Source organism: Muntiacus reevesi, chromosome 12 (assembly GCF_963930625.1).
Source record: "Muntiacus reevesi chromosome 12, mMunRee1.1, whole genome shotgun sequence".
In the NCBI taxonomy this organism is placed as follows: domain Eukaryota; kingdom Metazoa; phylum Chordata; class Mammalia; order Artiodactyla; family Cervidae; genus Muntiacus; species Muntiacus reevesi.
In genome coordinates, this window is record NC_089260.1 from 50,717,519 (window position 1) to 50,744,958 (window position 27,440).

General features: G+C 39.8%; 1 protein-coding gene across 1 annotated transcript; it reads left to right on the forward strand.

Moving 5' to 3' along the window:
- The first annotated feature begins 363 nt into the window (after positions 1 to 363).
- TTPA (alpha tocopherol transfer protein) lies at positions 364 to 27,037 on the forward strand. The gene is made up of 5 exons (XM_065902907.1): positions 364 to 569; positions 15,292 to 15,445; positions 18,568 to 18,761; positions 21,357 to 21,467; positions 24,905 to 27,037. Exons 1-5 carry the CDS (start codon positions 369 to 371, stop codon positions 25,091 to 25,093), a joined length of 849 nt encoding a protein of 282 aa, XP_065758979.1. The 5' UTR covers positions 364 to 368; the 3' UTR covers positions 25,094 to 27,037.
- Positions 27,038 to 27,440: the final 403 nt, after the last annotated feature.

The window sequence follows — 27,440 nt, forward strand, 5'->3', positions numbered from 1 at the left end:
AAAGCAAGGAAGGAAGAGAGAGAGGTAGATGGGGGGAGAGGGAAAGAGGGAAGAAAATGGAAAAAATAAAGTTCTCTAGCTGACTAGTTTGAAAACATCGCCACCGATCACCATCAGCGGAGGCAAACACACAATGTCATCTTCTAGAGGCTGAGCACCAGTGACTGACTTCCTTTCTGGGGAGGCCGGGGTTACTACCTGGGGCTTGCAGAGCCCTGAGCCCCGCAGGGTCCCACGTGGTTCGCTCTACTAGGCTGCCGGGCGCACCCCTCCGGGCGGGGCGGGGCGAGAGGTCCGCGGAGGAGGGGCAGGAGGCCCGCGCGCGCTCTCCCGGGCGCCCCGGACCACAGCGGGAGCGGGCGGCGGGCATGGCGGAGGCGCGGCCGGGGCTGGCGGGGCTGCAGCTCAGCGCGCTGCCCGACCACTCGCCGCTGCTGCAGCCCAGCCTGGCCGAGCTGCGGCGCCGCGCCCGGGCGGCCGGCGCTCCGCTGGCCGGGCGGCTGCTCAGCGACGCCTTCCTGCTGCGGTTCCTGCGCGCCCGGGACTTCGATCTGGACCTGGCCTGGCGGGTAAGGGGACCTTCCCTTACCAGCCCCACCTCGGTGTCGCGCCGCGAAGCCGAGGCTGGGCCAGTACCCCGGGCGATCCCTCGCCGGGACCCGTGCCGAGGGCGGGGGGTGTAACTTCGGCGGGGACGCGCCCTGGGCGCACCCGGCGGTGGCAGCGGGTGTCCTGAGAAATCCCGTGCTGGTCCTTCCAGTTTCTCCAGGGTCGTGGAAACAGGAAGCCTCTAAAAAAGCTGACGCCCTCTGGGGTGAGGGCCTATTTGACCCCAAGCAGTGAAATTCTGCCCTTGGATGAGTCTCCCGAACCTATGAAGTTTTTCAGAAATGCCTTACTCTCCGCCGCAGAGCAGCAGAGATAAAAAATAATGACCTCTGAGATGTGGGAAGCCTAGATTTATTTCATCTCAGCAGATAACTCGACGTGTGCTGGGAGAAATGAAATTGCCAGGAAAACTGAAGATCTGAAGCCAAATTCTAGCAAAAGATTATTGGTAATAGTAATACTCAAGTCAAGGCACTAAAGCGGTGCAGAGTATCTTCAGCGAAAGGGTCGGGATGAGGCTTCTCCTCTGTGTTTCCGGGTTTGATAGACTGGGTTGAGAGAAGGGTGGTGGGAAGACAGAAATCAGAAAGAGGGATGCGACCTTGAGATCTGTCACTTTGGACTCAGCATCCGCATCTGTTAAGTAACGGTGAAAAGGCTTCCAGCGATGGCTGGTTTCCAGGTCTGATCATTGACTGGTTTAACAGAACAGGACGTACCCAGCGCAATGAGCGCTCAGCAGTTGAACTCGATGAAGCCCTTTCTCCAAACTGCTCGCTCACCCACAGCGAGTTGGGATGCAGAGAAGTGTTACAGTGCAGCGTCCCAGGGGTCTCAGTATGGAGATTTTTGCCGTTGATAACTAATTTTTAATTGAAAAAGTAATAAGTACAGATGCTTTTATTTTAATCCACACATAGTAAGCAATGCAAAGTAAGTTCCTAAAAGTAACTTTCTCTGAAGGACAAAATCCCTCACCCCAGACCTTAGTTTACAAACCATCTACCCAGTCGCATTTGCGTTTACCTACCTCTTACCTCTCCAGGTAGAATACAATCACACAAGCATATGTAGGCTTCCCAGGTGGCCCTAGTGGTAAAGAACCCGCCTGGCAATGCAGAAGACGAAAGAGACCTGGTTCGATCTCTGGGTCAGGAAGATCCTCTGGAAAAGGGAATGACTACCCACTCCAGTATTCTTCTTGGAAAATCCCATGGACGGAGGGAGCAACCTAGTGAGCTAGAGTCCATGTGGTCACAAAAAGTTGGACACAACGGAGTGACTAACACTTTTCAAGCATATGTATGTGTTTTACATTTTGCCTTTTTAACCTAACTTAAAAAGCGAGACATTACTTTGCCAGCAAAGGTCTGTCTAGTCAAGGCTGGACTGGTTTTTTCAGTAGTCATGTATGGATGTGAGAGTTGGGCTGTAAAGAAAGCTGAGCAGTGAAGAATTGATGCTTTTGAACTGTGGTATTGGAGAAGACTCTTGAGAGTGCCTTGGACTGCAAGGAGATCCAACCAGTCCATCCTAAAGGAAATCAGTCCTGAATATTCATTGGAAGGACTGATGTTGAAGCTGAAACTCCAATACTTTGGCCACCTGATGTGAAGAGCTGACTCATCTGAAAAGACCCTGATGCTGAGAAAGATTGAAGGTGGGAGGAGAAGGGGATAAGAGAGGATGAGATGGTTGGATGGCATCACTGACTCAATGGACATGAGTTTGAGTAAACTCCGGGAGTTGGTGATGGACAGGGAGTCCTGGCGTGCTGCAGTCCATGGGATCGCAAAGAGTTGAACATGACTGAGCAACTGAACTGAACTGAATCTAACTTATCTTAGAGATCACCCTATTTCAACATGTGTATTATTCTTTTGGGGACTGTGTAGTATTTCATTGTCTCAGTTTGTTCTATTAAAATGTATTAACTAGTCTCCTGTATTGGACTTAGGATTTGTCGTCAGACATTGGCAGTGCTGTCATGCACCTGCTGTTCATTTCTCCATTCAATGATTACTTTTTGAATTCCTACAATTTACTTGGCAGTTCACAAAAGACAGAAACCGAGACAAATGAGGCTTCTTCCATCACGAACTGGGTATGATAGTATGTCTGTCATTGTATAAAAATAGGAAAATCCTTACAAGATAAGTTCAAAACTTGAACAGTTGATGTGCTATGTGCATTCTCAATGTTGATGAATAAACCAGTTGTCCTCCAAAGTGTCTGCATTATTTTATCACTTCTATATTACATAGTGGTGTCTTTCCTCATGTTATCACCTGCTGTGTCATCAAACTTTATGATCCGTGCGTCAGCCTGCTAGGTGATGAACTGGTTTCCATTATTATTATAATATGCATTTGTTTAATTATAAATGAGGTTAATCATTTTTCATTCCTTTCTAATTAACTGCTTGTTTTGCTATTTGTTTTCTTCCACTTCGCTTACATAAAACACAAAACATCTTATTCATAAAATATCTTCATGTATTAAAGAAAATAGGCTGTTGTCCTAGTTTCCATCTTTTGACATTGTCAGTGCTATTTTCTTTCTGTGCAGAATTTTAAAGTTTTTATGTCATCAAATATATTGATTTCATTGTTCTGTGATTGCTTCTAGTTTCATAAGCTCTTGTGCAAAATTTTCTCTAGTAGTTTATGGCTTTACTTTTTTCTGTTGGGGTTGTCGATCTACTGGGCTTTAGTTTGGCCTTAGGAATGAAATAGGAGCCTGCCTATTTCCTTTGTTTGTCAGATGGCTACCTAGGTGTCCTGATATTTACTCACCCGCTACTAAATATGAAGAAACAATCCCAGTTTCCATGAAAAGTACAGTTCAAATGGTACATTAAACATGTATAGTAGCTAACAATTAAAAGTGTATGGTTTACAGATTTCATTTTGGTTGCATTAAAAAACATAATTTTATTTATTTATTTTTGGCTGTGCTGGGTCTTCGTCACTGTGTGGGCTTTTCTCTAGCTTTGGGAAGTGGGGGCCCCTCTCCAGCTGCAGTGGGTGGGCTTCTCACTGTGATGGCTTCTCTTGCTCTGGAGCACGGGCTTCAGGGCACTCAGGCTTCAGTAGTTGCAGGACAAGGGCTCGGTAGTCTCAGCTCCCAGGCTGTACAGCCCAGGCTTGATGGTTGTGGCACATGGGCTTAGTAGCTCTGCAGCACGTGGGATCTTCCTGGACCAGGGATCAAACCTGTGTCTCCTGCACTGGCAGGTGGATTCCTTACCACTGAGCCACCAGGGAAGCCCTCATTTTGGTTGCTTTTTAAAAGTAACATCTAAATAGAAGATGAAATAAAATTATCTCCCACCTCTGTGTTTTGTTTTCCCCATATTATTTATTTTCCTGAATTGTTTTCATTGCATCATGTCCTTGAGGAACTGGCTAACTGGACCTTGTCCAAATTGACTGGAAAAGAATCAAGTTTCTGTGAACTCTTTGCCCTATTTTTCTGCCAACTTGAAAGGAAAGAGGGTTAGAGTGTGAAACTGTTTCTTTGTTTTCCTCCACAGAAGCAGTTAATTAAATTCACATTGCTTTATTTAAAATATAAAAGCTGTATAGTTTTAGCGTTTGAAGAAAACAAGTTCTAATGAAGTTTCTCATTATTCTAGTTTTTGTATTTGAAGTTATAACAAATTAGTGATCATTTAGAATTCTAATAACTTCTAGAGTGCCAGTTACTTTAGTGAGTAGCATTTGTGTGGATTATCTCATTATTTTCCTATTTTATAAGAAACTGAGGCGTAAAGGGTAAGTAACTTGTTCAGAATCGCAGCTGTTGAGTGGGAGAGCAAGAATTTGAACTTGAGTTGAACTCAGGGGATCCTGGACTCTTAAGTGCACTACACTTGCCCCCATGTGTTTGAAACAACCAACTGTTAACCTCTGTCTGTCTTGTATATTCTTGTGAATTCTTGTCTTTCACAAGTGAATATTCCTCTTTATATTTTTGTTCCATGTGATACGACTTTTTATTCTTTAATGATTTTTATAGTTTTCCCAAGGCTTCAAAGTTCTCAGAATTCCATTGACTCTCCCTACTAATTTCCCACTAAATGCAGCTTCTTTCTTTTTAATTTAATTTAATTTTTAAAATATTAATTTATTTATTTTAATTGGAGGCTGGCTGCTTTACATAGTGGTTTTTGCTATACATTGACATGAATCACCCATGGGTGTACATGTGTCCCCCATCCTGAATCCCCTTCCAACTCCCTCCCCATCCCATCTCTCAGGGTCATCCCAGTGTACCAGCCCTGAGCACCCTGTCTCATGCATTGAACCTGGACTGGCGATCTGTTTCACATATGATAATATACATGTTTCAGTGCTATTCTCCCAAATCATCCTACCCTTGCCTTCTCCCAGAGTCCAAAAGACTGTTCTTTACATCTGTGTCTCTTTTGCTGTCTCACATATAGGGTCATCATTACCATCTTTCTAAATTCCGTATATATGCATTAGTATACTGTATTGGTGTTTATCTTTTTGACTTACTTCCCTCTGTGTAATAGGCTCCAGTTTCATCCACTTCAATAGAACTGATTCAAATGCATTCTTTTTAATGGCTGAGTAATATTCCATTGTTTATATGTACCACAGCTTTTTTATCTATTTGTCTGCCGATGGACATCTAGGTAGCTTCCATGGGCTATTGTAAGCAGTGCTGTGATGAACATTGGGATACATGTGTCTCTTTCAGTTCTGGTTTCCTCGATGTGTATGCCCCACAGTGGGATTGCTGGGTCGTATGGCAGTTCTATTTCCAGTTTTTTAAGGAATCTCCGCACTCTTCTCCATTGTGGCTGTACTAGTTTGCATTCCCAGCAATAGTGTAAGAGGGATCCCTTTTCCCCACACCCTTTCCAGCATTTATTGTTTGTAGACTTTTTGATAGCAGTCATTCTGGCTGGTGTGAGATGGTACCTCAATGTGGTTTTGATTTGCATATCTCTGAAAATGAGTGATGTTGAGCATCTTTTCATGTGTTTGTTAGCCATCTGTATATCTTCTTTGGAGAAATGTCTGTTTAGTTCTTTGGCCCATTTTTTTGATTGGGTCGTTTATTTTCCTGGAATTGAGCTGCAGGAGCTGCTTGTGTATTTTGGAGATTAATTCTTTGTCAGTTGCTTCATTTACTATTATTTTCTCCCATTCTGAAGGCTGTCTTTTCACATTGCTTATAGTTTCCTTTGTTATGCAAAAGCTTTTAAGTTTCATTAGGTCCCATTTGTTTATTTTTGCTTTTATTTCCATTACTCTGGGAGGTGGGTTATAGAAGATCCTGCTGTGATTTATGTCAGAGAGTGTTTTGCCTATGTTTTCCTCTAGGAATTTAATCATTTCTGGTCTTACATTTAGATCTTTAATCCATTTTGAGTTTATTTTTGTGTATGGTGTTAGAAAGTGTTCTAGTTTCATTCTTTTTACAAGTGGTTGACCAGTTTTCCCAGCACCACTTGTTAAAGGGATTGTCTTTTCTCCATTATATAGTCTTGCCTCCTTTGTCAAAGATAAGGTGTCCATAGGTGTGTGGATTTATCTCTGGGCTTTTTATTTTGTTCCATTGATCTATATTTCTGTCTTTGTGCCAGTACCATACTGTCTTGATGACTGTAGCTTTGTAGTGTAGTCTAAGGTCAGGCAAGTTGATTCCTCCAGTTCCGTCCTTCTTTCTCAAGATTGCTTTGGCTATTCGAGGTTTTTTTGTATTTCCATACAAATTGTGAAATTACTTGTTCTAGTTCTCTAGAAAATACTGTTGGTAGCTTGATAGGGATTGCATTGACTCTAGTTTGCTTTGGGTAGTATACTTATTTTCACTATATTGATTCTTCCAATCCATGAACGTGGTATATTTCTCCATCTATTTGTGTCATCTTAGATTTCTTTCATCAGTGTTTTGTAGTTTTCTATATATAGGTCTTTTGTTTCTTTAGGTAGATTTATTCCTAAGTATTTTATTTTTTTTGTTGCAATGATGATTGGGATTGTTTCCTTAATTTCTCTTTCTGTTTTCTCATTGTTAGTGTATAGGAATGCAAGGGATTTCTGTGTGTTAATTTTATATCCTGCAACTTCACTATATTCATTGATTAGCTCTAGTAATTTTCTGATGGACTCTAGGGTTTTCTATGTAGAGGATCATGTCATCTGCAAACAGTGAAAGTTTTATTCTCTTTTTCCAATTTAGATTCCTTTTATTTCTTTTTCTTCTCTGACTACTGTGCCTAAAACTTCCAAAACTATGTTGAATAGTAGTGGTGAGAGTGGGCATTCTTCTCTTGTTCCTGACTTTTGGGGAAATACTTTCAATTTTTCACCATTGAGGATAATGTTTGCTGTGGGTTTGTCATATATAGCTTTTATTATGTTGAGGTATGTGCCTTCTATTCCTGCTTTCTGGAGGGGTTTTTTTTTTTATATCATAAATGGATGTTGAATTTTGTCAAAGGCTTTCTCTACATCTATTGAGATAACCATTTTTTTCTCCAATTTGTTAATGTGGTGTATCACATTGATTGATTTGTGGATATTATAGAATCCTTGCATCCCTGGGATAAAGCTCACTTGGTCATGATATATGATCTTTTTAACATGTTGTTGGATTCTGTTTGCTAGAATTTTGTTAAGGATTTTTGCATCTATGTTCATTAGTGATATTGGCCTATAGTTCTCTTTTTTTGTGGCATCTTTGGTTTTAGTATTAGGGTGATGGTGGCTTCATAGAATGAGGTTGGCAGTTTACCGTCCTCTACAATTTTCTGGAAGAGTTTGAGTAGGATAGGTGTTAGCTCTTCTCTAAATTTTTGGTAGAATTCCGTTGTGAAGCTGTCTTTTGTGTACTGGGCTTTTGTTTGCTGGAAGAGTTCTGATTACAGTTTTGATTTCTATGCTTGTGCTGGGTCTGTTAAGATTTTCTATTTCTTTCTGGTTCAGTTTTGGAAAGTTGTACTTTTCTAAGAATTTGTCCATTTCTCCCAAGTTGTCCATTTTATTGGCATATAGTTGCTGATGGTAGTCTCTTATGATCCTTTGTATTTCTGTGTTGTCTGTTGTGATTTCTCCATTTTCATTTCTGATTTTGTTGATTTGATTCTTTTCCCTTTTTTTCTTGATGAGTCTGACTAATGGTTTGTTTATTTTATTTGTCTTCTCAAAGAACCAGCTTTTAGCTTTATTGATTTTTGCTATGGTCTCCTTTGCTTCTTTTTCATTTATTTCTGCCTTAACTTTTATGACTTCTTTCCTTCTACTAACCCTGGTGTTCTTCATTTCTTCCTTTTCTAGTTGCTTTAGGTGTAGAGTTAGGTTATTTATTTGATTTTTTTCTTGTTTCTTGAGGTAAGCTTGTATTATTATGAACTGTCCCCTTAGCACTGCTTTTACTGAGTCCCATAGGTTCTGGGTTGTTGTGTTTTCATTTTAATTTATTTCTGTGCATATTTTGATTTCTTTTTCAATTTCTTCTGTGATTTGTTGGTTATTCAGAAGTGTGTTGTTTAGCTTCCATATGCTTCTATTTTTAATAGTTTTTTTCTTGTAGTTTACATCTAATCTTACTGCATTGTGATCAGAAAAGATGCTTGGAATGATTTCAATTTTTTTGAATTTACCAAGGCTAGATTTACGGCCCAGGATGTGATCTATCCTGGAGAATGTTCCATGTGTACTTGAGAAAAAGGTGAAATTGATTGTTTCGGGGTGAAATGTCCTATAGATATCAATTCGGTTGAAGTTGTCCGTTGTATCATTTAAAGTTTGTGTTTCCTTGCTAATTTTCTGTTTAGTTGATCTATCCATAGGTGTGAATGGGGTATTAAAGTCTCCCACTATTATTGTGTTACTGTTAATTTCCCCTTTCTTACTTGTTAGCATTTGCCTTACATATTGCGGTGCTACTATGTTGGGTGCGTATATATTTATAATTGTTATATCTTCTTGGATTGATCCTTTGATCATTATGTAGTGTCCTTCTTTGTCTCTTTTCACAGCCTTTATTTCAAAGTCTATTTTATCTGATATGAGTATTGTGACTCCTGCTTTCTTTTGGTCTCCGTTTGTGTGAAATATCTTTTTCCAGCCCTTCAGTTTCAGTGTGTATGTGTCCCTTGTTTTGAGGTGGGTCTCTTGTAGACAGTATATATAGGGGTCTTTTTTTGTATCCATTCAGCCAGTCTTTGTCTTTTGGTTGGGGCATTCAACCAATTTACATTTAAGGTAATTATTGATAACTATGATCCCATTGCCATTCACTTTCTTGTTTTGGGTTCGAGTTTATAAACCTTGTCTGTGTTTCCTGTCTAGAGAATATGCTTTAGCATTTTTTGAAGATCTGGTTTGGTGGCCAGCTTTTGCTTGTCTGTAAAACTTTTGATTTCTCCTTCATATTTGAATGACATCCTTGCTAGGTACAGTAATCTGGGTTGTAGATTTTTCTCTTCCATCACTTTAAGTATGTCCTGCCATTCCCTTCTGGCCTGAAGAGTTTCTATTGAAAGCTGTTATCCTTATGGGAATCCCCTTGTGTGTTATTTGTTGTTTTTCCCTTGCAGCTTTTAATATTTGTTCTTTGTGTTTGATCTTTGTTATTTTGATTAATACTTGTCTTGGGGTGTTTTGCTTTGGGTTTATCCTGTTTGGGACTCTCTGGGTTTCTTGGACTTGGGTGACTATTTCCTTCCCCATTTTAGGGAAGTTTTCAACTGTTATCTCCTCAAGTATTTTCCCATGGCCTTTTTGTCTTCTTCTGTGACTCCTATGATTCGAATGTTGGGGCATTTGACATTGTCTCAGAGGTCTCTGAGGTTGTCTTCATTTCTGTTAATTCTCTTTTCTTTTTTCCTCTCTCTTTCATATATTTCCACCTTTCTATCTTCCACCTTACTTATCCTATTTCTGCCTCAGTTATTCTACTGTTCGTTCCCTCCAAAGTGTTTTTGATCTCAGTTATTTCATTATTCACTATATAATGACTCTTCTTTATGTCTTCTAGGTCCTTGTTAAACTGTTCTTACATCCTCTCAATCCTTGTCTCCAGACTATTTATCTGCAACTCCATTTTATTTTCAAGATTTTGGATCATTTTTACTATCATTATTCTGAATTCTTTTTCAGGTAGACTCCCTATCTCCCCCTCTTTTCTTTGGTTTAGTGGGCATTTATCACGTTCCTTTACCTGCTGAATACTTCTCTGCCTTTTCATCTTGTTTGGATTGCTGTGTTTGGGGTGGCCTTTCTGTATACTGGAAGTTTGTGGTTCCTCTTTATTGTGGAGATTCCTCCCTGTGGATCGGGTTGGACGAGTGGCTTGTCAAGGTTTCCTGGTTAGGGAATCTTGCATCAGTGTTCTGGTGGGTGGAGCTGGATCTCTTCTCTCTGGAGTGCAATGAAGTGTCCAGTAGTGAGTTTTGAGGTGTCTGTGGGTTTGGTGTGATTTTGGGCAGCCTGTATCTTAAAATTCAGTGCTATGTTCCTGCATTGCTGGAGAATTAGCATGATATGTCTTGCTCTGGAACTTGTTGGCTCTTGGGTAGAGCTTGGTTTCAGTGTAGGTATGGAGGCTTTTGGATGAGTTCTTGTCGATTGATGTTACCTGGAGTCAGGAGTTTTCTGGTGTTCTCAAGTTTTGGATTTAAGCCTCCTGCCTCTGGTTTTCAGTCTTATTCTTATAGTACCCTCAAGACTTCTCCATCCACACCACACCAATGATAAAACATCTAGGTTAATGGAGAAAAGATTCTCCACAGCGAGGGACACCCAGAGACGTTCACAGAGTTACATGGAGAAGAGAAGAGGGAGGAAGGAGATAGAGGTGACCAGGATGAGAAGAGGGGTAATCAAAAGGGGAGAGAGCAATCTAGCCAGTAATCAATTCCCTATGTGCTCTCCACAGCATGGAACACCCAGAGAGGTTCACAGAGACACACAGAGAAGAGAAGAGGGAGGAAGGAGATAGAGGTGACCAGGAGGAGAAGAGGGGGAGTCAAAAGGAGAGAGACAGAGCTAGCCAGTAATCAGTTTTCTAAGTGTTCTCCACAACCCGGAATACCCAAAGAGATTCACAGATTTGGGTAGAGAAGACAAGGGGGAGGGAGGAGATAGAGGTGACCTGGGGGAGAAAAAGGAGAGTCAAAAGGGAGAGAGGGCAATCAAGCCAGTAATCACACTCCAGAGTAAAAATGGGTACTGAAGATTGGATTCTTAAAGGTACAAAATTGATAACAATTGCCAAAAAGCAAAACTTAAAAATCTAGAGTAGAGGTTAGACTCTCAAAAATACAATATTAAAAAAACAAAAAATCACAAAAGTTATAAAAAATATATATGAAATTTGGTTTAAAAATAGGGTCTTTTTTTTTTTTTGCAAGGTAATAGTAGGTTATAAAAATGAAAATTAAAGGAGTAATAAAGGACTTAAAAAAATGATAATAGTAAAATATATCTAGGAATTTCTCTGGAGCTGTTGCTGGCAGTGTGGGGTCAGTTCAGTTTCAGATAGTTCCTTGTTCCAGCTTATACTTCTTCTTGAGGTCTATGGGCCCCTTTCAATGTAGTCTGTGCCAACTACAGGGTTTTAGTCTGTTACATCTGTCACTTCCAAAGTGGTTCCCTCTGTTTATTTTGGCTTCTTCTGTTTGCAAGTCTCTTCAGTGTCTAATTTCCGCCCTGACACAAGGGAGTGAAGGTGGTCATTTGTTTAGGCTCACTTGTTCAGCCGTGCTGCGGGGAGGGAGGAGCACGGCAAACAAATATCACTGGCGTGTATGGGGTGTGCTCGCAGTGTCTGGGCCACACTGGATCTGCTCCGCTCACAGCGTGTGTGCTTTCCCGGTCTACATTACTCAGGCTCCAGGTTGCTCTGCAGGGGAACTGTCCAAAGCGGCCCCTGGGTTGCGTGCACTTCCCAGGTCTAAGCCGCTCAGGTTCAGGTTCTCGGGTGCTCCACAAAGGCGCAGAGTCCGTTGGGCCTGCGCTTTGTGCCCTTCCCAGGTCTGAGCAGCTCAGGTGACCAGGTGCTTGGCCAGCGCACACTCCCCAGGTGGGGCAGGGCATCTCATCACCGCCCCTGTCCCAGCCGCTCGGTTTCCTGGGTGCACAGCGGGAGCGCCAGGTGTACCATGTGTCTCCTCTCAGGAGGTGATCTCTGGCTGCGACCTTCCTGGCGGATGTCCACCGTCCAGGATCCCGAGAAGACTTGGTTAGCAGTTGGGAGCCTGCTCACAGTTTGCTAGAGGATGCCCCTTGCCTTCCTGCTCTGGCTGTTGCCCACGTGCTTCTCTGTCTTCCGGTGGGGATGGGCCCATATGCAGCTGGCTAGCTCTCCTCTGGTATTCGCTCCGTCCTTTGTTCTGTGAGTGAGCCCAGCAGTCTCTTAGGTTAGAGCTCTTTGCAGGAAAATTCTCTCTCTCTCTTTCTTTGCCTTTCTCTCTCTCTCTCTCTCTCTGGCTATCCCACAGTTTGGATTGCTATCTCAGTTAGCGCCCTCAGATTGTCCTCAGGGCATTCAGGCCAGGTCCTTACCCTAAGCAATGCAGCCCACGCCTCCCTGTCCAGTCCCCACTTGCTGGTGGCTGACGCGAGCGTCTGGGCTACTTCTCCGCTGGGAGTTGTGGTTGGGTGTGTAATCTGTGGGTTTGATTTATTTATTTTCTCCTCCCAGTTATGTTGCCCTCTGAGATTCCAAAACTCCCCACAGACCCGCCTGTGAGAGGGTTTCCTGGTGTTTGGAAACTTCTTCTCTTTCATGACTCCCTCCCCGGGACGGGTCTCTGTCCCTAACTCTTTTGTTTCTCTTTTTATCTTTTTTACTTTGTCCTACCTCCTTTCGAAGACAATGGGCTGCCTTTCTGGGTGCCTGGTGTCCTCTGCCAGCAGAAGTTGTTTTGTGGAATTTGCTCAGTGTTCAAATGATCTTTCAATGAATTTGTGGGGGACAAAGTGGTCTCCTCATCCTATTTCTCTGCCATGTTAGGACTGCTCCCTAAATACAGCTCCTTTTGTAAAGTTTACCTTATCAGGAATCAGTTTCAGTTTCCACCCCGCTCCTGATAGTTACTGCCCTCCCATTAATGTGTAATTTCTTCAATCTTTAGTTTTCCTACCCACAAAATGGGGTAACCATAGTTACCTCTTAGAATGGTCATGAGCAAGAATTGAAATGATGCTATTAAATCCTATAAAAGTGGCACAAAGATGGTTGTAATTTTATTTGAAAGTACGTACTCTGTTATGAAGCATGGTTAAGATAAGCTGTAACTTTTTATACTTATTTATTGTTAATGGTGGTACAAAACAGGTGCTTTTAGGAATGAATATTCACTTGCAGGCGGTTTTTTGTTGCTGTGGACTTTATGTGGTTTGTTGCATAATTGCTTAGTAGCAGTTTATGTCATTTTACATAATTTATTTATGTAAATTGGACCTTTGAATTTATCAGTGAAAAGGTAATAATCAAAGATCCAGGTGTAGAGCTGTCAGTTTGCAAAAATTAAGTGTCAAAAGTATGAGGGTGATTTGTACATCTTCCAACACATCTGGTTTAATCCTTTATTTATTTATTCTTTCACTCAATACATGTACCTATTTCCTGAGTGCCCAGCATTCTGCAGAGATCAGTGAGCCAAAGAACCCACTTCTCTTACTTAAAAGATCCTTTTTAATAAAGCTATCATTTCTTATTATTCCATGGGAAGGTAAACATTTCTTTTTTAAAAAAAGTATTACTTTATTTTTGACTTTGCCGCATCTTTGTTGCTACATGCGGGCTTTGTCTAGTTGTGGTAGGTGAGGCCTGCTCTTCTTTGTGGGGCATGCGCTTCTCTAAAAGGTGCTTTCTCTTGTGGAGCACGGGCTCTAGGTGCACGGGCTTCAGTATTTGCAGCACGAGGGCTCAGTAGTTGTGGCTCTTGGGCTTCGTTGCTCCACGGCATGCAGAATCTTCCCAGACCGGGGATCGAACCTGTGTCCCCTGCACTGGCAGGTGGAATCCTATCCACTGCGCCACCAGCGAAGTTCACATTGTTACTTCTTCATTGGAGCTCCTATGGTGCTTCTAGTGTTTTGCTTGAGTCAAAGTTTAAAGAGCTATTTTTATATCCGAGGGAAGTATCAAAAAAGTGATGAACACTAAAGATGCTATTAACACTTATTCCCATGCCCACTAAGACAGGAGGAGGAAGAGAAATTCATCTTGTGCATAAAATGAATGTATTAGGATCTACAATGTGTCTTTTGTTCTTGCTGCATTTGGAAACTGCTTTTTAGGTCACCAATTATTTCTTTGTTGGCAACTTTACTGACTTTTTTCCTTTCTAACCTCTGTTGCACTTAACTCTTAGTAACATTAAGGCAAGTTTATTAAATACAAACATGACAGAGTGAGAGAAAGAAAGAGAGGGAAACAGAGAGAAGCAGAGCAAAACAGATGCCGTTTCCCTCCCATCTGTGCCTCATGGCACCAGTTCTCCTGTGGTGCAATCAGATTCTCTTTTCCTCCAGTCATTCCCAGTCATTGACATCCCCCCAAGGCTTGGAATTTCACTCTTCAGTTGGTTTTTTAAACTTGTAGGGTCTCCTCCAGATCATTGCTACTTTGTGAATATAGGTATCATGTTTATTCCAATGACTCAAAAGCAGAATTTGTCCTTGCCTATGATCTGAACTTTGGCTCCACATTGCTAATAGATCTCTTTAAACTCAAAACAAATATATTGTCATTTTAGAAAAACTGAAAATCATGAAGAGATCTATTGAAATATAGTACATTTTAAATGTGTAATTTGAGGTAAGTGTTCTCCACAATGGACATCCCAGGCGGCAGTAGTGGTAAAATGCCACCCCCACCCCCACCCCCCCCCGCCCGCCGCCCCCACAATGCAAGAGACAGACGCAGCAGACTCTGATTTGATCCCTGGGTCAGGAAGATTCCCTGGAGGAGGAGATGGCAACCCACTCCAGTATTCTTGCCTAGGAAACCCCATGGATAGAAGAGCCTGGCAGGCCACAGTCCATGGGGTTGCAAAGAGTTGGACATGACTGAAGTGACTTAGCACGCATGCACGTGGTGTCTGGATCCCAAAAAGCAAAAAAAGAGGCTTCTTACCCTAGCACAGTGTCACTTCTGTCAAAGGGAGATGAGAGGCCAGCTCAGCTTCGAGAGGAAGGAATCAATGGACTCCACCACCTGGTGGAATTGGGACATATGTACCCTGGATGGGGCGCATTTTAAAATATTTATTTATTTATTTTTGACTGCACCATGCAGCTTGTGAGATTAGTTCCCTACCAGGGATCAAACCCAAGCCCCCTACACTGGAAGCATGGAGTCTTAACCAGTGGCCCACCAGGGAAGTCCCTGAAGGAAGGCATTGTTGACAGCTGTCTTTGGGAGTCTCTTTACCATAGGAGACAAATAAAAATTCCTCTACTTTGAGTTTGTGACTAATTCCTATCACCCAAGATCTTGGATGAAGAGTGCATTTAGTTTTTGCAGCTAAATAGATACCTCAGGTTAAAATCCTGTCATAATAGATTTTGTGATCTAGAGATCTATTAGTTTGGCAAGGGCCCTACATGATGCCAAGACTTTACCATCGCTCTTATAAAAGGCTTACCATGTATACTACCTGTAAACAATTTTTATTTTATTTTTTAGTTACTGAAAAACTACTTTAAGTGGAGAGCAGAATGTCCAGAAATAAGTGCAGATCTCCACCCTAGAAGCATCCTTGGCCTCCTGAAGGCGGGCTATGTCGGCGTCCTGAGAGCCCGAGACCCCACTGGCAGCAAAGTTCTGATTTACAGAATTGGTAAGTCACATACTTCTCCTCTTTTCTGTTTTTCTTGACTGCCATATCAGAAGCTTCCATGAGTTTATATTTAAGAGTTTAGCTCTTTAACTTTTAACTTGGGTTTTGTTGTTGTTGCTTAGTCATTAGGTCATTGAGCAGGGCTCTCTTGGTGGCTCAGTGGTAAAGAATCTGCCTGCTAATTCAGGAGACATGGTTTTGATCCCTGGTCTGGGGAGATTCTACATGCAACTTGGAGCAACTAAGTCCATGTGCCACAACTACTGAATCTGTGCTCTTGGGCCCGGGAGATGCAACTACTGAGTCATGTGGTGTCCCAATTACTGAATCCCAAAGGCTCTAGGGTCTGAGCAGCCACCGTAGCAAGAAGCCCACACACCACAGCTACAGGGCAGCCCCTGCTCACCTCAACTGCAGAAAAGCCCAAGCAGCAACAAAGACTCAGCACAGCCAAATAAATAAATAAATAAAATTGTAAAAGCAGAGAGCAATCCCATTGTGCTTTCCTAGGAATACCTCTGATGATTTCTTCTGTTTCTTTGTCTTCGTAATTTTCCATGCTATTACACACTACCCATTAGCGTCTAAATCTGTTAGGGTCAGCCAAAATTCCCTCCTCAATCCCATGAGACCCTTCAGCCTCCAACCCAGCCACCTCCCCACACTTCCCATTCTCAGCCACATTTTTAAAGTTAGTCATATTCACCGTTCACATCTTCTCACAGCTCCTCTCAACATCCCCTGGACTGGTTTCACTCCCATCTTCCTGCTGAAATGAGCTTAGCAAATCATCAGTGATCATCTTTTCACAGCAAACCCCTTCCTCTCTGATACCACAGTCTCCTGGTGTTTTCCTCCAACTTAACTGATGATTCTTAGTCTCCTTCGCTGGCACTACATATTCTATTTTAAATTCTGGATTTCTTTTAGACATTGGCCTCAGCCTCCTCTTTTTAGCTATATCTCTCTACTACAACAGAGAGAATTGTTAAGTCCACAATAATCACTGCCATAGGCCTATCTATAACCACAAAAACCCTGAGATTTGTATCTTCAGCCCATCTCTCTTTGTTTCTCAAAGCTCCAGACAACCAGTTCCCAGTCTCAACTGTATCCTCCTGAACATTTCACCAGCACCATTTTAATGTGTTCAGAACTGCATATAATCTTTCCTTCCCCAAACACTTCTCTTCCAGTATATCTCAACAAATGGTACACCCGATTGTCTAAGCCAGAAACTTCGGTATTTTTAGAATTTTACCTTTCCTTAGTCATAAATCTTTTCCCTCCCTTCATCTTGTTAGGTATTGCATGAAACTTTTAACCTGAAGATTTGCATCTTTTTCCAGCTTTGGAAGAATTTTCCTTTCCCCTCTGTTGCCTATTTTCTGTGTTTTTGTCTTCCAGAACTCTGATGAGTTGGATTTTGAAACCTCTGAGTCTAGCTGCCTGTCTCTTACCTTTTTATTCATACATGTTGACTTCTGGCTCTCCTATGCTGAAACTGAGAGAATTCCTCAGCTCAATATTCCGGACCCTTATTCACTTGTTGGCTGTATGTTTTCTGACATTTGTCCTATCAACAGAGATTTGCTCGAATTGTCATCTTTTTATTTCCAAGATCTCAATTGATTCTTTTTCATAATAGCCTCTTCTTATAGTAATAGCCTAGGGCTTCCCTGGTGGATCTGACAGTAAAGAATCTGCCTGCATTGCAAGAGACCCAAGTTCGATCCCTGTGTCAGGAAGATCCCTTGGAGGTGGGCATGGCAACCCACTCCAGTATTCTTGCCTGGAGAATCCCATGGACAGAGGAGCGTGGCGGGTTACAGTCCCCGGGGTCGCAGAGTCGGACATGACTGAGCGACTAACACACACACAGTAATAGCCTACAGTATCTTTATTTTTCCTCACTGAAACTATTTTGTTTCCTTTGATGTTTCTGGCTTTATTAGCTGGCTCCTTCTATTGTAATGCCTTTGTCTATTGAGTTGGATCTTCTCTTCTTTTGTGTGTCAGTGTTTTAAAAAATGTTATAATTCGTAGTGGTTGCATATCTTTTTAAAAGATCACCTGCTTGCCTATCCATTACTGTCACTTTTGCCTGCCATGGTCTCCCCCAGGACTAGTGGGGGTGGGGAGAGGACAAGAATTCAGCAACTCCTTAGCACAGGTATTCCTTGTTTTTCCTGCTACCCTAGTGCTTCTTGACTGGACTTTCCAAGACCACACTCACTGTTCTAGCCTGTGTGGACATGACCGTTACACGCTGTCCATCACAGGGGGTTATCAGAGAATCTACCTGCCTGTCTTATGTGTTTCCCTTAGCAACAACCTCTGTGGTTTCCATAGGACCTGGCTACTCTTGGTAATCCAGAGCTTTGCTTTTCCCATTTTCAATATCTTTGAATGTGGAGCATACCCAGAGGCATTCCCACCTTCAGCCACAGCTCCATCCTGCATATTTTGTGCTATAGTTTCATCTGGCCATCAAATACAGCCTACATTCATTCTTTTATTTTCCCCATGCTCTTAGGAGTCTGTCCTTTTTTTATGTGGACAAGGAGACACATGTGTGATCCCTGGGTCAGGAAGAGCTCCTGGTGAAGGGAACGGCAACCCTCTCCAATATTCTTGCCTGAAGAATCCCATGGACAGAGGCACCTGGTGGACTATAGTCCATGGGAGTCACAAAAAAAGTAGGACAGGACTGAGTGACTAACACTTTCACTTTTTTTTTTTTTTTTAAAGTCTTTATTGAATTTGTTACAATGTGGTTTCTGTTTTATGTTTTGGTTTTTGGGCCCCCAGGCATGTGGGATCTTAGCTCCCAGGGATCAAACCCTCCCCTGCTACACTGGAAGGCAAAGTCCTAACCACTGGACCACCAGAGAAGTTGAAAGAATCGGTTTTTTACTAAGGATTTGAGGGAGGGAGGGAAAAGCAGGCTCATGTTCTTGGACCACCAATTTGATCTGTTATTCTATTCATGATTTTCATATATGTATTAGTTCTATTGGTCTTTAAATCTAAAAAGAATCCATTTCCTTCTGTAAATCTTTCTGATTCTTTATTCTTTACACAGTGCTGAGATACAAGTTTTTACATTTTTTTTTTCCCAGCACACTGGGACCCGAAAGTTTTCACAGCTTATGATGCATTTCGTGTGAGTCTCATCACGTCGGAGCTTATTGTCCAGGAGATAGAGACACAGCGGAATGGAATCAAGGCTGTCTTTGATTTGGAAGGCTGGCAGTTTGCTCATGCCTTTCAAATTACCCCCTCTGTAGCCAAGAGGATTGCTGCTGTTCTCACAGTAAGTGTGTGGTGTTCAGGATTGCTTTTGTTCCGTCACTCAGTCATGTCCGGCTCTTTGTGACCTCATGAACTGCAGCACACCAGGCTTCCCTGTCCTTCACTATCTCCTGGAGTTTGCTCAAACTCATGTCCATTGAGTCAGTGAGCCATCCAACCATCTCATCCTCTGTCATCCCCTTCTCCTCCTGCCCGCAATCTTTCCCAGCATCAGGGTCTTTTCCAACGAGTCAGCTCTTAACATCAGGTGGCTAAAATGTTGGAGTTACAACTTCAGCATCGGTCCATCCAATGAATATTCAGGGTTGATTTCCTTTAGGATTGACTGGTTTGATCTCCTTGCTGTCCAAGGTACTATCTTCAGGATAATACTTCCAAATATTAGATATATAGTTGTGTGTTAAAGAGAAGGGATAGTATATTTATTGGGTTTTCTTGGTACCTCAGCTGGTAAGGAATCCGCCTGCAATGCAGGAGACTGTTGTTCGATTCCTGGGTCAGAAAGATCCCTGGAGAAGGGATAGGCTACCCACTCCAGTATTCTTGAGCTTCACTGGTAGCTCAGACAGTAATGCAGGAGACCTGGGTTTGATCCCTGGGTTGGCAAGTTCTCCTGAAGGAGGGCATGGCAATCCACTCCATTTATTGGGCTTCCCAGGTGATGCTAGTGGTAAAGAATCTTTCTGCCAATGTAGGAGACCCAAGAGACTCAGGTTTAATCCCTGCGTCAAGATCCCCTGGAGTAGGAAGTGGTACTCCATTCCAGTATTCTTACCTGGGAAATCCCACGGACAGAGGAACCTGGTGAGCTATAGTCCATGGGGCCACAAAGAGTCAGACAAGACTGAGCGACTGAGCACAATCACACACACAAGTACATTTATTAGAAAATTAAATAAAATTTTAGAAGAGATACATAAAATTCAATAATGGTAAGAGGAAGTAAAGTTATTATTTCAAAAAGAAAGAATGTTGCAACAAACTGAAAATATGTTCAAAATTTCAAACCACAGAATTCATACATTTAAACAAGAATGTGATGACTTTATCTGTCATTAAAATTTTGTTCCTAAATTAAAAATTGACTCAAAAATTAATATTGATAATATACAACAAAGTGTCATATAGGTTTGGCTGGTATAGATTGAACAGTTCTTTCCAGAAAAAAATAAGTCTTAAAAATGAACATCATCTTTGACCTAGTAATCCTACTGTTGAAACCTAGCCAAGGAGCAATCTTAAATATAGCAAAGACTTTGTATATAATAATAATAGTTTTAGACCACCAGCCCAGGTGGGAGGCATGAGTCAAGTGCTCGGGCCTGTTGGGCTGGGAAGACCCAGAGGAATCGGGTGGAGAGGGAGGTGGGATGGGAGACCGGGATGGGGAATTCGTGTAACTCTATGGCTGATTCATATCAATGTATGACAAAACCCACTGAAAAATAAAAATTAAATTAAAAAAAAAATGATGATAGTAAAAATATAAAAAAAAAATAATAATAATAGTTTACTCTGTACTGGATACTTTACTGAATGTTTTAAATGCATTACTGTTTAATGCCTACACCAAAGCTTATGACATATGACATATGACATTTACAAATTATTTTACTATGTCAGAGAGGCGACATAGCAATGCCCAAACATACATATTTTGTCAGCAGTGAAACAAGGATTCCAATCCAGGACATCTAGACGTAAAAACTATACTTATAAACACCATTTCTTTTGTACCTGAAGACCATTACTATAGCATTGATTTTTATAGAAGCAAATTAGAAACAGCTTATTTATCCAGAAATAGGAAAAGGGTTACTTAGACGATGATACAGCCATTTGATAGATTATAGCTTCAATATTTAAAACCCACTATGTTTACAAAAATTGTGTTATGTCAGTGAAACAAAACAGAGTGCAAATTATTTAGAGAGCATGATGGCAATTATGTTTAAAATAAAATTATTCATAGAAAGAACCTGAAAGGAAAAGTGACAATTTGGTAACACATCTCTAAAAGCTGTGTGTTGGGGGAAAAAAAAGAAGAATTTTGCATAAAAGAACCTTGGCAGGAAAAAATTAACAACACATCTTTGGCTAGGGAAACTACTGATAAGGTTTTTCTTTCAATTCTTAACTTTTTAACCTTAGAAAAAAGTCGCTATTACTGTGATGTGAAAGACTTATACCTATGTCAAAAATTTAAAAGTAAAAAAAAAAGTTTATATTTGTTTATTGTACTTTTCTTTTGAAGTAAACTTTTATGAAAGTTTTTTTTTCCTCAAAATAAAAATTTGAAGGGTAAAGCTAAATATACAAACGACTCACTGATTTTTCAAAAGCACATTTATATGTGATTGGGGGAGACATTTTCTGTGTCTTATTTATAAAATATGCAGGTATTTCTTGAAATACTTTGCCTAGGGACAGCGAACTACAAAGCAGGCTCTTGTGTTGATGGCATAATTTTGAAAATAAAATCACACTTTAGGTATTGCTGTATGTTTAGCAAGTGTTCAAGGAAGGAGTTTGTTGATAGGATCACATATTGATTTATGTTTTGTTATTAACAAGACATTTTCTTTATTTTCAAAAGGATTCCTTTCCATTAAAAGTTCGTGGTATCCATTTGATAAATGAGCCAATAATTTTCCATGCTGTCTTTTCCATGATTAAACCATTTCTGACTGAAAAAATTAAGGAACGGGTGAGTAAAACATCTTCAAATCACTATGCTTCTGTATGAAATGTTTCATTCCTTTTTAAATTTAAGAATAGCTCTCTTATTTCCACCCCTCTCCTGACGCACACAGAGCATTATCCAAGTGTTTTGAATATTTATCTAATAATCCAACTACTTTTATAAATAAAAATTTCTTTTTAATTTTGAAAATCAAATACCGGACCTCCCATACATGGTTGGTGAGACTGCAAAATGATATATTCCCTATAGGGGGTAGTGTGGCCATAGTTATAAAAATTACAACCTTCACATTTCTGAGATTTTTTTCCCAAAGATATACTCATGGGGTTTCCCTAGTGGTTCAGATGGTAAAGAATTCACAGGCTAATGCAAGAGACACTGGTCTGATACCTGGGTCAGGAAGATCCCCTGGAGGAGGGCAGGGCAACCCACTCCTGCGAAATCCTTGTGTATTCTTGCCTGTGAAATCCCATGGACAGAGGAGCCTGGTGGACTATAGTCCATGAGGTTGCAAAGACTCAGACACTGCTTAGCAACAAAACAACAACAAATACCCGCTCATAAACAAAATTACATATATGATTCATTATAGCAAAAGATTTTGAAACTATCAAGTGTTTATCATGAGGGAACTGGTTAAATAAGCTGTGATACACCTACACAATGGAACACTGTAAGATTTGCAGGATGTATAGGGAAGTGAAATAAAAGCATGCAGAATAGGATTTATGTTATACTACCTTTTGTATAAAAAAGGGAAGACATCAGAATCTATAATTATATTTGCATAAAAGTTATCCTCAAAAAGGGTATACAACAACAAATTGTTTACTCTGTATAGAACAGAAGCGAGTTATGGATGGCGTAGATGAGGTTAGGGTTGGGAGCAAGACACCTCACTGTCTTTTATCTTGTTTTGATTTCTAGCCATGTGAATGTATTATCTATGTAAATAATAAATGTACTTATATTAGACATGTTAACTAAAAACCACAGTATCCAAAGTATGTGACTTAATGTCATGTTAGTTAAAGCAAAGAGATTTGATGTTTTATTACCTACCTTGTGGAATCTTATCTCAGGTAATATCACTTGGACTTTTTCAAGTGTTGACAATAGAATCTGGGTTCCCCAAAATGCAACCATTCTTCTGCATGAATCTTAAAGATTTTTTTTTTTTTTGGCCACGCCATATGGCTTGCGGGATCTTAGTTCTCCGACAAGGGATCGAACCTGTGCCCTCTCCAGTGGAAGTTCAGAGTCCTAAGCACTGGACCTCCAAAGAATTCCCTTAAGGATAATTTTTAGAGCGTAATATTTAGACAAATGTTGGCAACATCTAATGCAAGGACACAAACAGGTTTTAAAGGCTTTTATGATTTAAATCTCAAAAATTATTTAAATATAAGTACTGATAATGTGAGCAATAACAGCATATTTGGAATTTTAGAAAGTATATTCTTTCAGATTCTGAAAATGTATTATCTTGCATCTTCTCAGAAAATTACGACCGTAGAGCTTCATTAGAGGTTTTCCAGTAGGTATTTCTGTCTTTCATTAAGAAGAACCACCCCTATTTTCATAAAAGTCAATTTTTTTCATTTTTTCCTCTCTTCAGTATAGTTTGATAATAGCTGATCATCTCTGTTGAACTCTGAAAGACATTAAAATTTCTATTTTGGGTTATATTTTGGATCACAAAACCCCTCAAATATAGCAATAAATTGAACCTAATAAACAGGAGAACATGACGAGAAAAGAAGAAAAATTTAAAATTGAGAAGTTAAGTGGAGCATTTCAGTGGAAGTTAATTGACATGAAGCAGATTTGCCAAAATGAGGAGGGTGAGGAAGACCAAATCTTGCCACTTTCTCTCCTTAAATGTTTTGGCAGTACTCTGTGAATGATCCTATTTCCTCTTTCTTGAAGAGATAGTAGAATTTTTGAATTAGCTGGTAATATTTTAAACACTTCTGAAAAAATCAAGAACTGGGACTGTGAGGTTCCTGACTACAAGAAACTTGTTTCATTCATCTTTCAGTCTTTGTATCCTAGCACATGAAGTGAAAGTGGAAGTGTTATTTGCTCAGTCATGTCCTACTCTTTGCGACCCCCGGGACTGTAGCCCGCCAGGCTCCTCTGCCCATGAAATTCACCAGGCAAGAACTCTGGAGTGGAGAGCCATTCCCTTCTTGAGGGGAACTTCCCGATCCAGGGATCGAATCCAGGTCTCCCATATCACAGGCAAATTCTTTACCATCTGAGCCACCAGGGACACCTCAACCCTAGCACATAGTAGGTGCTTATTAGAAGACTGGATTTACACATGAACCCTAGCAGATGAGTAACGGTTATTTATATATTTGTAACAATATGTGCTTTTAATCAAAGGTTCCAAGTCTTTAACTTGAGGACATTATATGATGAGTTTATATAGTTTAAAATGTTTGAAAATGTAAGTTCTCAACCGTCACAATTTCTCTTAATTTTTTATTAGCCAAGACTATCTGTCAACTGTACCACATAAATTATTCCCCACATACCTAGTTGTGTGCTCAGATGTATGCTTTTATTAGATAAGAACTAATAAAAAGAAATATACTTTTATCATCTACAGAACTATTCCAGGATAGTCCATCTTTTGCTAAGAATCACCAACACATTAGTAGGGGGCGGAAGGTATAAAATAATTTCTAAAAATTGCGTATTACTTATTTTTTGGCTGTGCCGGGCCTTTGTGGCTGCACAGGCTTTTCTCTAGCTGCGGTGAGCAGGGGCTGCTCTCTAGTTGTGGTGCACGGGCTTCTCACTGCAGTGGCTTCTCTTGCTGCAGAACTCGGGCTCTAGGGTGGGGGGCTTCAGTAGCTGTGGCTCCTGGGCTCTGGAACACAGCCCAGTAGTTGTGGCACACAGGATTAGTTGCTCCTTGGCATGTGGGATTCTCCTGGACCAGAGATCAAACCCGTGTCTCCTGCATTGACAGGTCGATTCTTTACCACTGAGCCACCAGGGAAACCCCCTGATAAGAACTAATAAAAAGAAGTACACTTTAATCATCTACAGAACCATTCCAGGATATTCGATCTTTTGCTGAGAATCACCAATACATTAATAGGAAATAGAATGTATGAAATGATTTTATTTAGTTTTAAAAATCTACTTTTGAAAGAAAAAGTATCTTTTTATAAATTCTGAATAGTTATAAGGATGCAAATATAAGAAAACAGTAAGATGCACAGCTTCATCAGTAGCTCATCTAAACATAAGTAAAATTATTGGCTTCGTAAGCAGAGGGACAAATGATGTAGTATCTGTACCTGTTCTGCTGTCTTAGATGTGATGACAATACCTCATTTTATGATGTTGAGTTTCTGCTAGAAATGCCTCTGCTATACTGGGAGGCAGAGGGCATATCTTCTAAAACATTTTGTCTGTTTCAGATTCATATGCATGGGGACAACTACAAGCAAAGCTTACTCCAGTATTTCCCAGATATTCTTCCACTGGAATACGGTGGTGAAGAGTACTCCATGGAGGACATCTGTCAGGAGTGGACAAATTTTATAATGAAGTCGGAAAATTATCTCAGCAGCATTTCACAGACGGTTAAAGAAGAAGAAGTTATTTAACGTGAAAGGTTTCCTGATTAAAAATTCATGACTGAGATCCTATCTGGTTATATGAATGAAAGAAAAGATAATCTTTAAATTAATGCTTTTCTGATTTTTTTTTCTAATGGAAAATCTTCTAACTTGAGCAACGTGGGTATTTGGGAAACTTCTTTACTTTTTAAGTAGCTTTTCTTTACCTTAGAAGTAATTAAATGTTAGTATTCCTTAAAAGTATAGAAGGGATTCCTTTTTTGGCATTTGAAAGAAAGTTATCTCTGAAGTACCGTCATGTGTACTTTTGTGTTTCTCAAAAGTTTTATTTTAAAAAACTTTTCTGGTTACATAGGTTTAATTATAAATGAATAAATAGTCCATTGAGGAGAAATATTTGCACAAGTCAAATGACTACAAAAACCTATTCACACTCTTTTTGGGTGTGTGTTAGATTAGACTATAATTCAGATTGAAATCTGAATACAGTTTTACATAGTTATTTCCAAGGGCCAGCAAGGTAGTTCACCTCAGGGAAATTCTATTTAGCATATTTGCACAATAGAAACTTTTGACTGAAGTCCATATGCAATAAACGATTATGTGTTGCATCAGGTTTCTATGAAATTATTCATGTTGATACAATTAATTCCATAGAAATTCAGAGATGGAATAATATTTGGTTGCCATATACATGGACTCTATTTTTAATTGAACAGTAACATGACTACACAAGGGGAAGGAAATGTTTATATTGTAAAATCACTGTCAGTTACATCTGGATCTTTGCAGACTATGCATGAAATAATTTGGGTTTTAGTATATTATCAGAACTTTCTAGCCAAATCCTACAATTCATATTTACTTAAAAAAATCAGTAGTTAAAATGTGCTGTTTGTACTGTACTGTTTGTACTGCTAATGCATATTTCATTTATTGAGAAAGATGTCAATATAATTTTCAATTTATGACAATTTTTACAGTATTTTATAATTTTTGAATTTTATTTTAAACCTAATGAAAGAACACAGGATACAAAATTTGTTAAACATTTTTTAGCTTAGTTGGGTTTCAACATTAATCATACAATATTAGCTTTGTGAAAGAATATGTAAAGGCTATTTTTCTTTATAAGAAAATTATTCTAATAGGATAAGCTGGTACTTATGATTCTTTGTACATACATCTGTAAAAAATCAAATGATTATGAATGTTCTTTAGAGAACGTCTTAATTGTGATTTAGCATTGGGAAGCTAACTGTACATTATAATTTTTATTTAAAAAATTAGATTATGCTTGTTTTCTAAAAAATGATAAAACATTCTTTATAAAATCATAAATTTAGAACTGTTTAACTAAAAATAACAGCAGAATAAAACCATTTAAAAAGTGTAAATAATAGCAATAACAAAAAGCTCTAGTTTACCCAACTTTTATTCTTACAAGGTTTACATCACAAAGTTCCACTTCATTCACATTTTGGGAACATTCACTTTCTTCTGACTCTATAAAAGAGTGATGACTTTAGCACAATAGATAGTATTTTTAAATCTTTTAAATATTATTCATTGGTGATGTTATTAATAGTAAATAGAATTAAAGTTAAGTCCAACAGAAGTACATTTCATGATAGGATTTTGAATTTTTTACCAAATGCAGCGATTCACTGAGGAACATTAAAAGAACAATGTGAAATGAACAGGCAGTTTTATAAGGTGGCAAGATAAATCTCTATTGAATTGTCTCTATTACTTTACTGTAATTGCACCAAAGTGCCTTTTAAAAGACTAACATGTGCTCATTGTTACTGAACTGCACGATAATGCATTTGTTCTAATATTGTTCAAAACAAAATAAAGATTTTTCACACAAACTATAGCTGTTGGTTTTCCATTTTTAAAGAAGAATACTAAGTATGCTTTTTCAAAAACTGCTTTTCCTTACAGAAAAGCTTAAGAAAAAAGTATCACTATCTAGTTGTCTTCTTTATACATTTCAATTGCAGACTGGTTTCCCCCACTGCTCAGTTCAATACCACTTTCCCTAGTGTTGTTATGCTTAAAGGGACCACAGATTAATTTCATAAAATTAAGCCATGCATATTTCAGAAGTTAAAACTTAAGTGAGAAAAGCCAGAGTATGTCACTTTATCAGATAATTCGATTTGGAAACTATCAGCTCAGATCATGATTTCAGATTATCAATATGTTTCCCTTACAGAAATAACACAGAAGTCCTAGAGCAAGTAGTTTTGCTACCCACCTAAATCAAGCCAGTAGCTCACAAAACTGGTCAAACGTACAAACCTCAAACTAGTACGGTGAGGATGTCTGACACACTTCTTCCTGGTCTTGGGTGTTGAGTTTTGCCCCA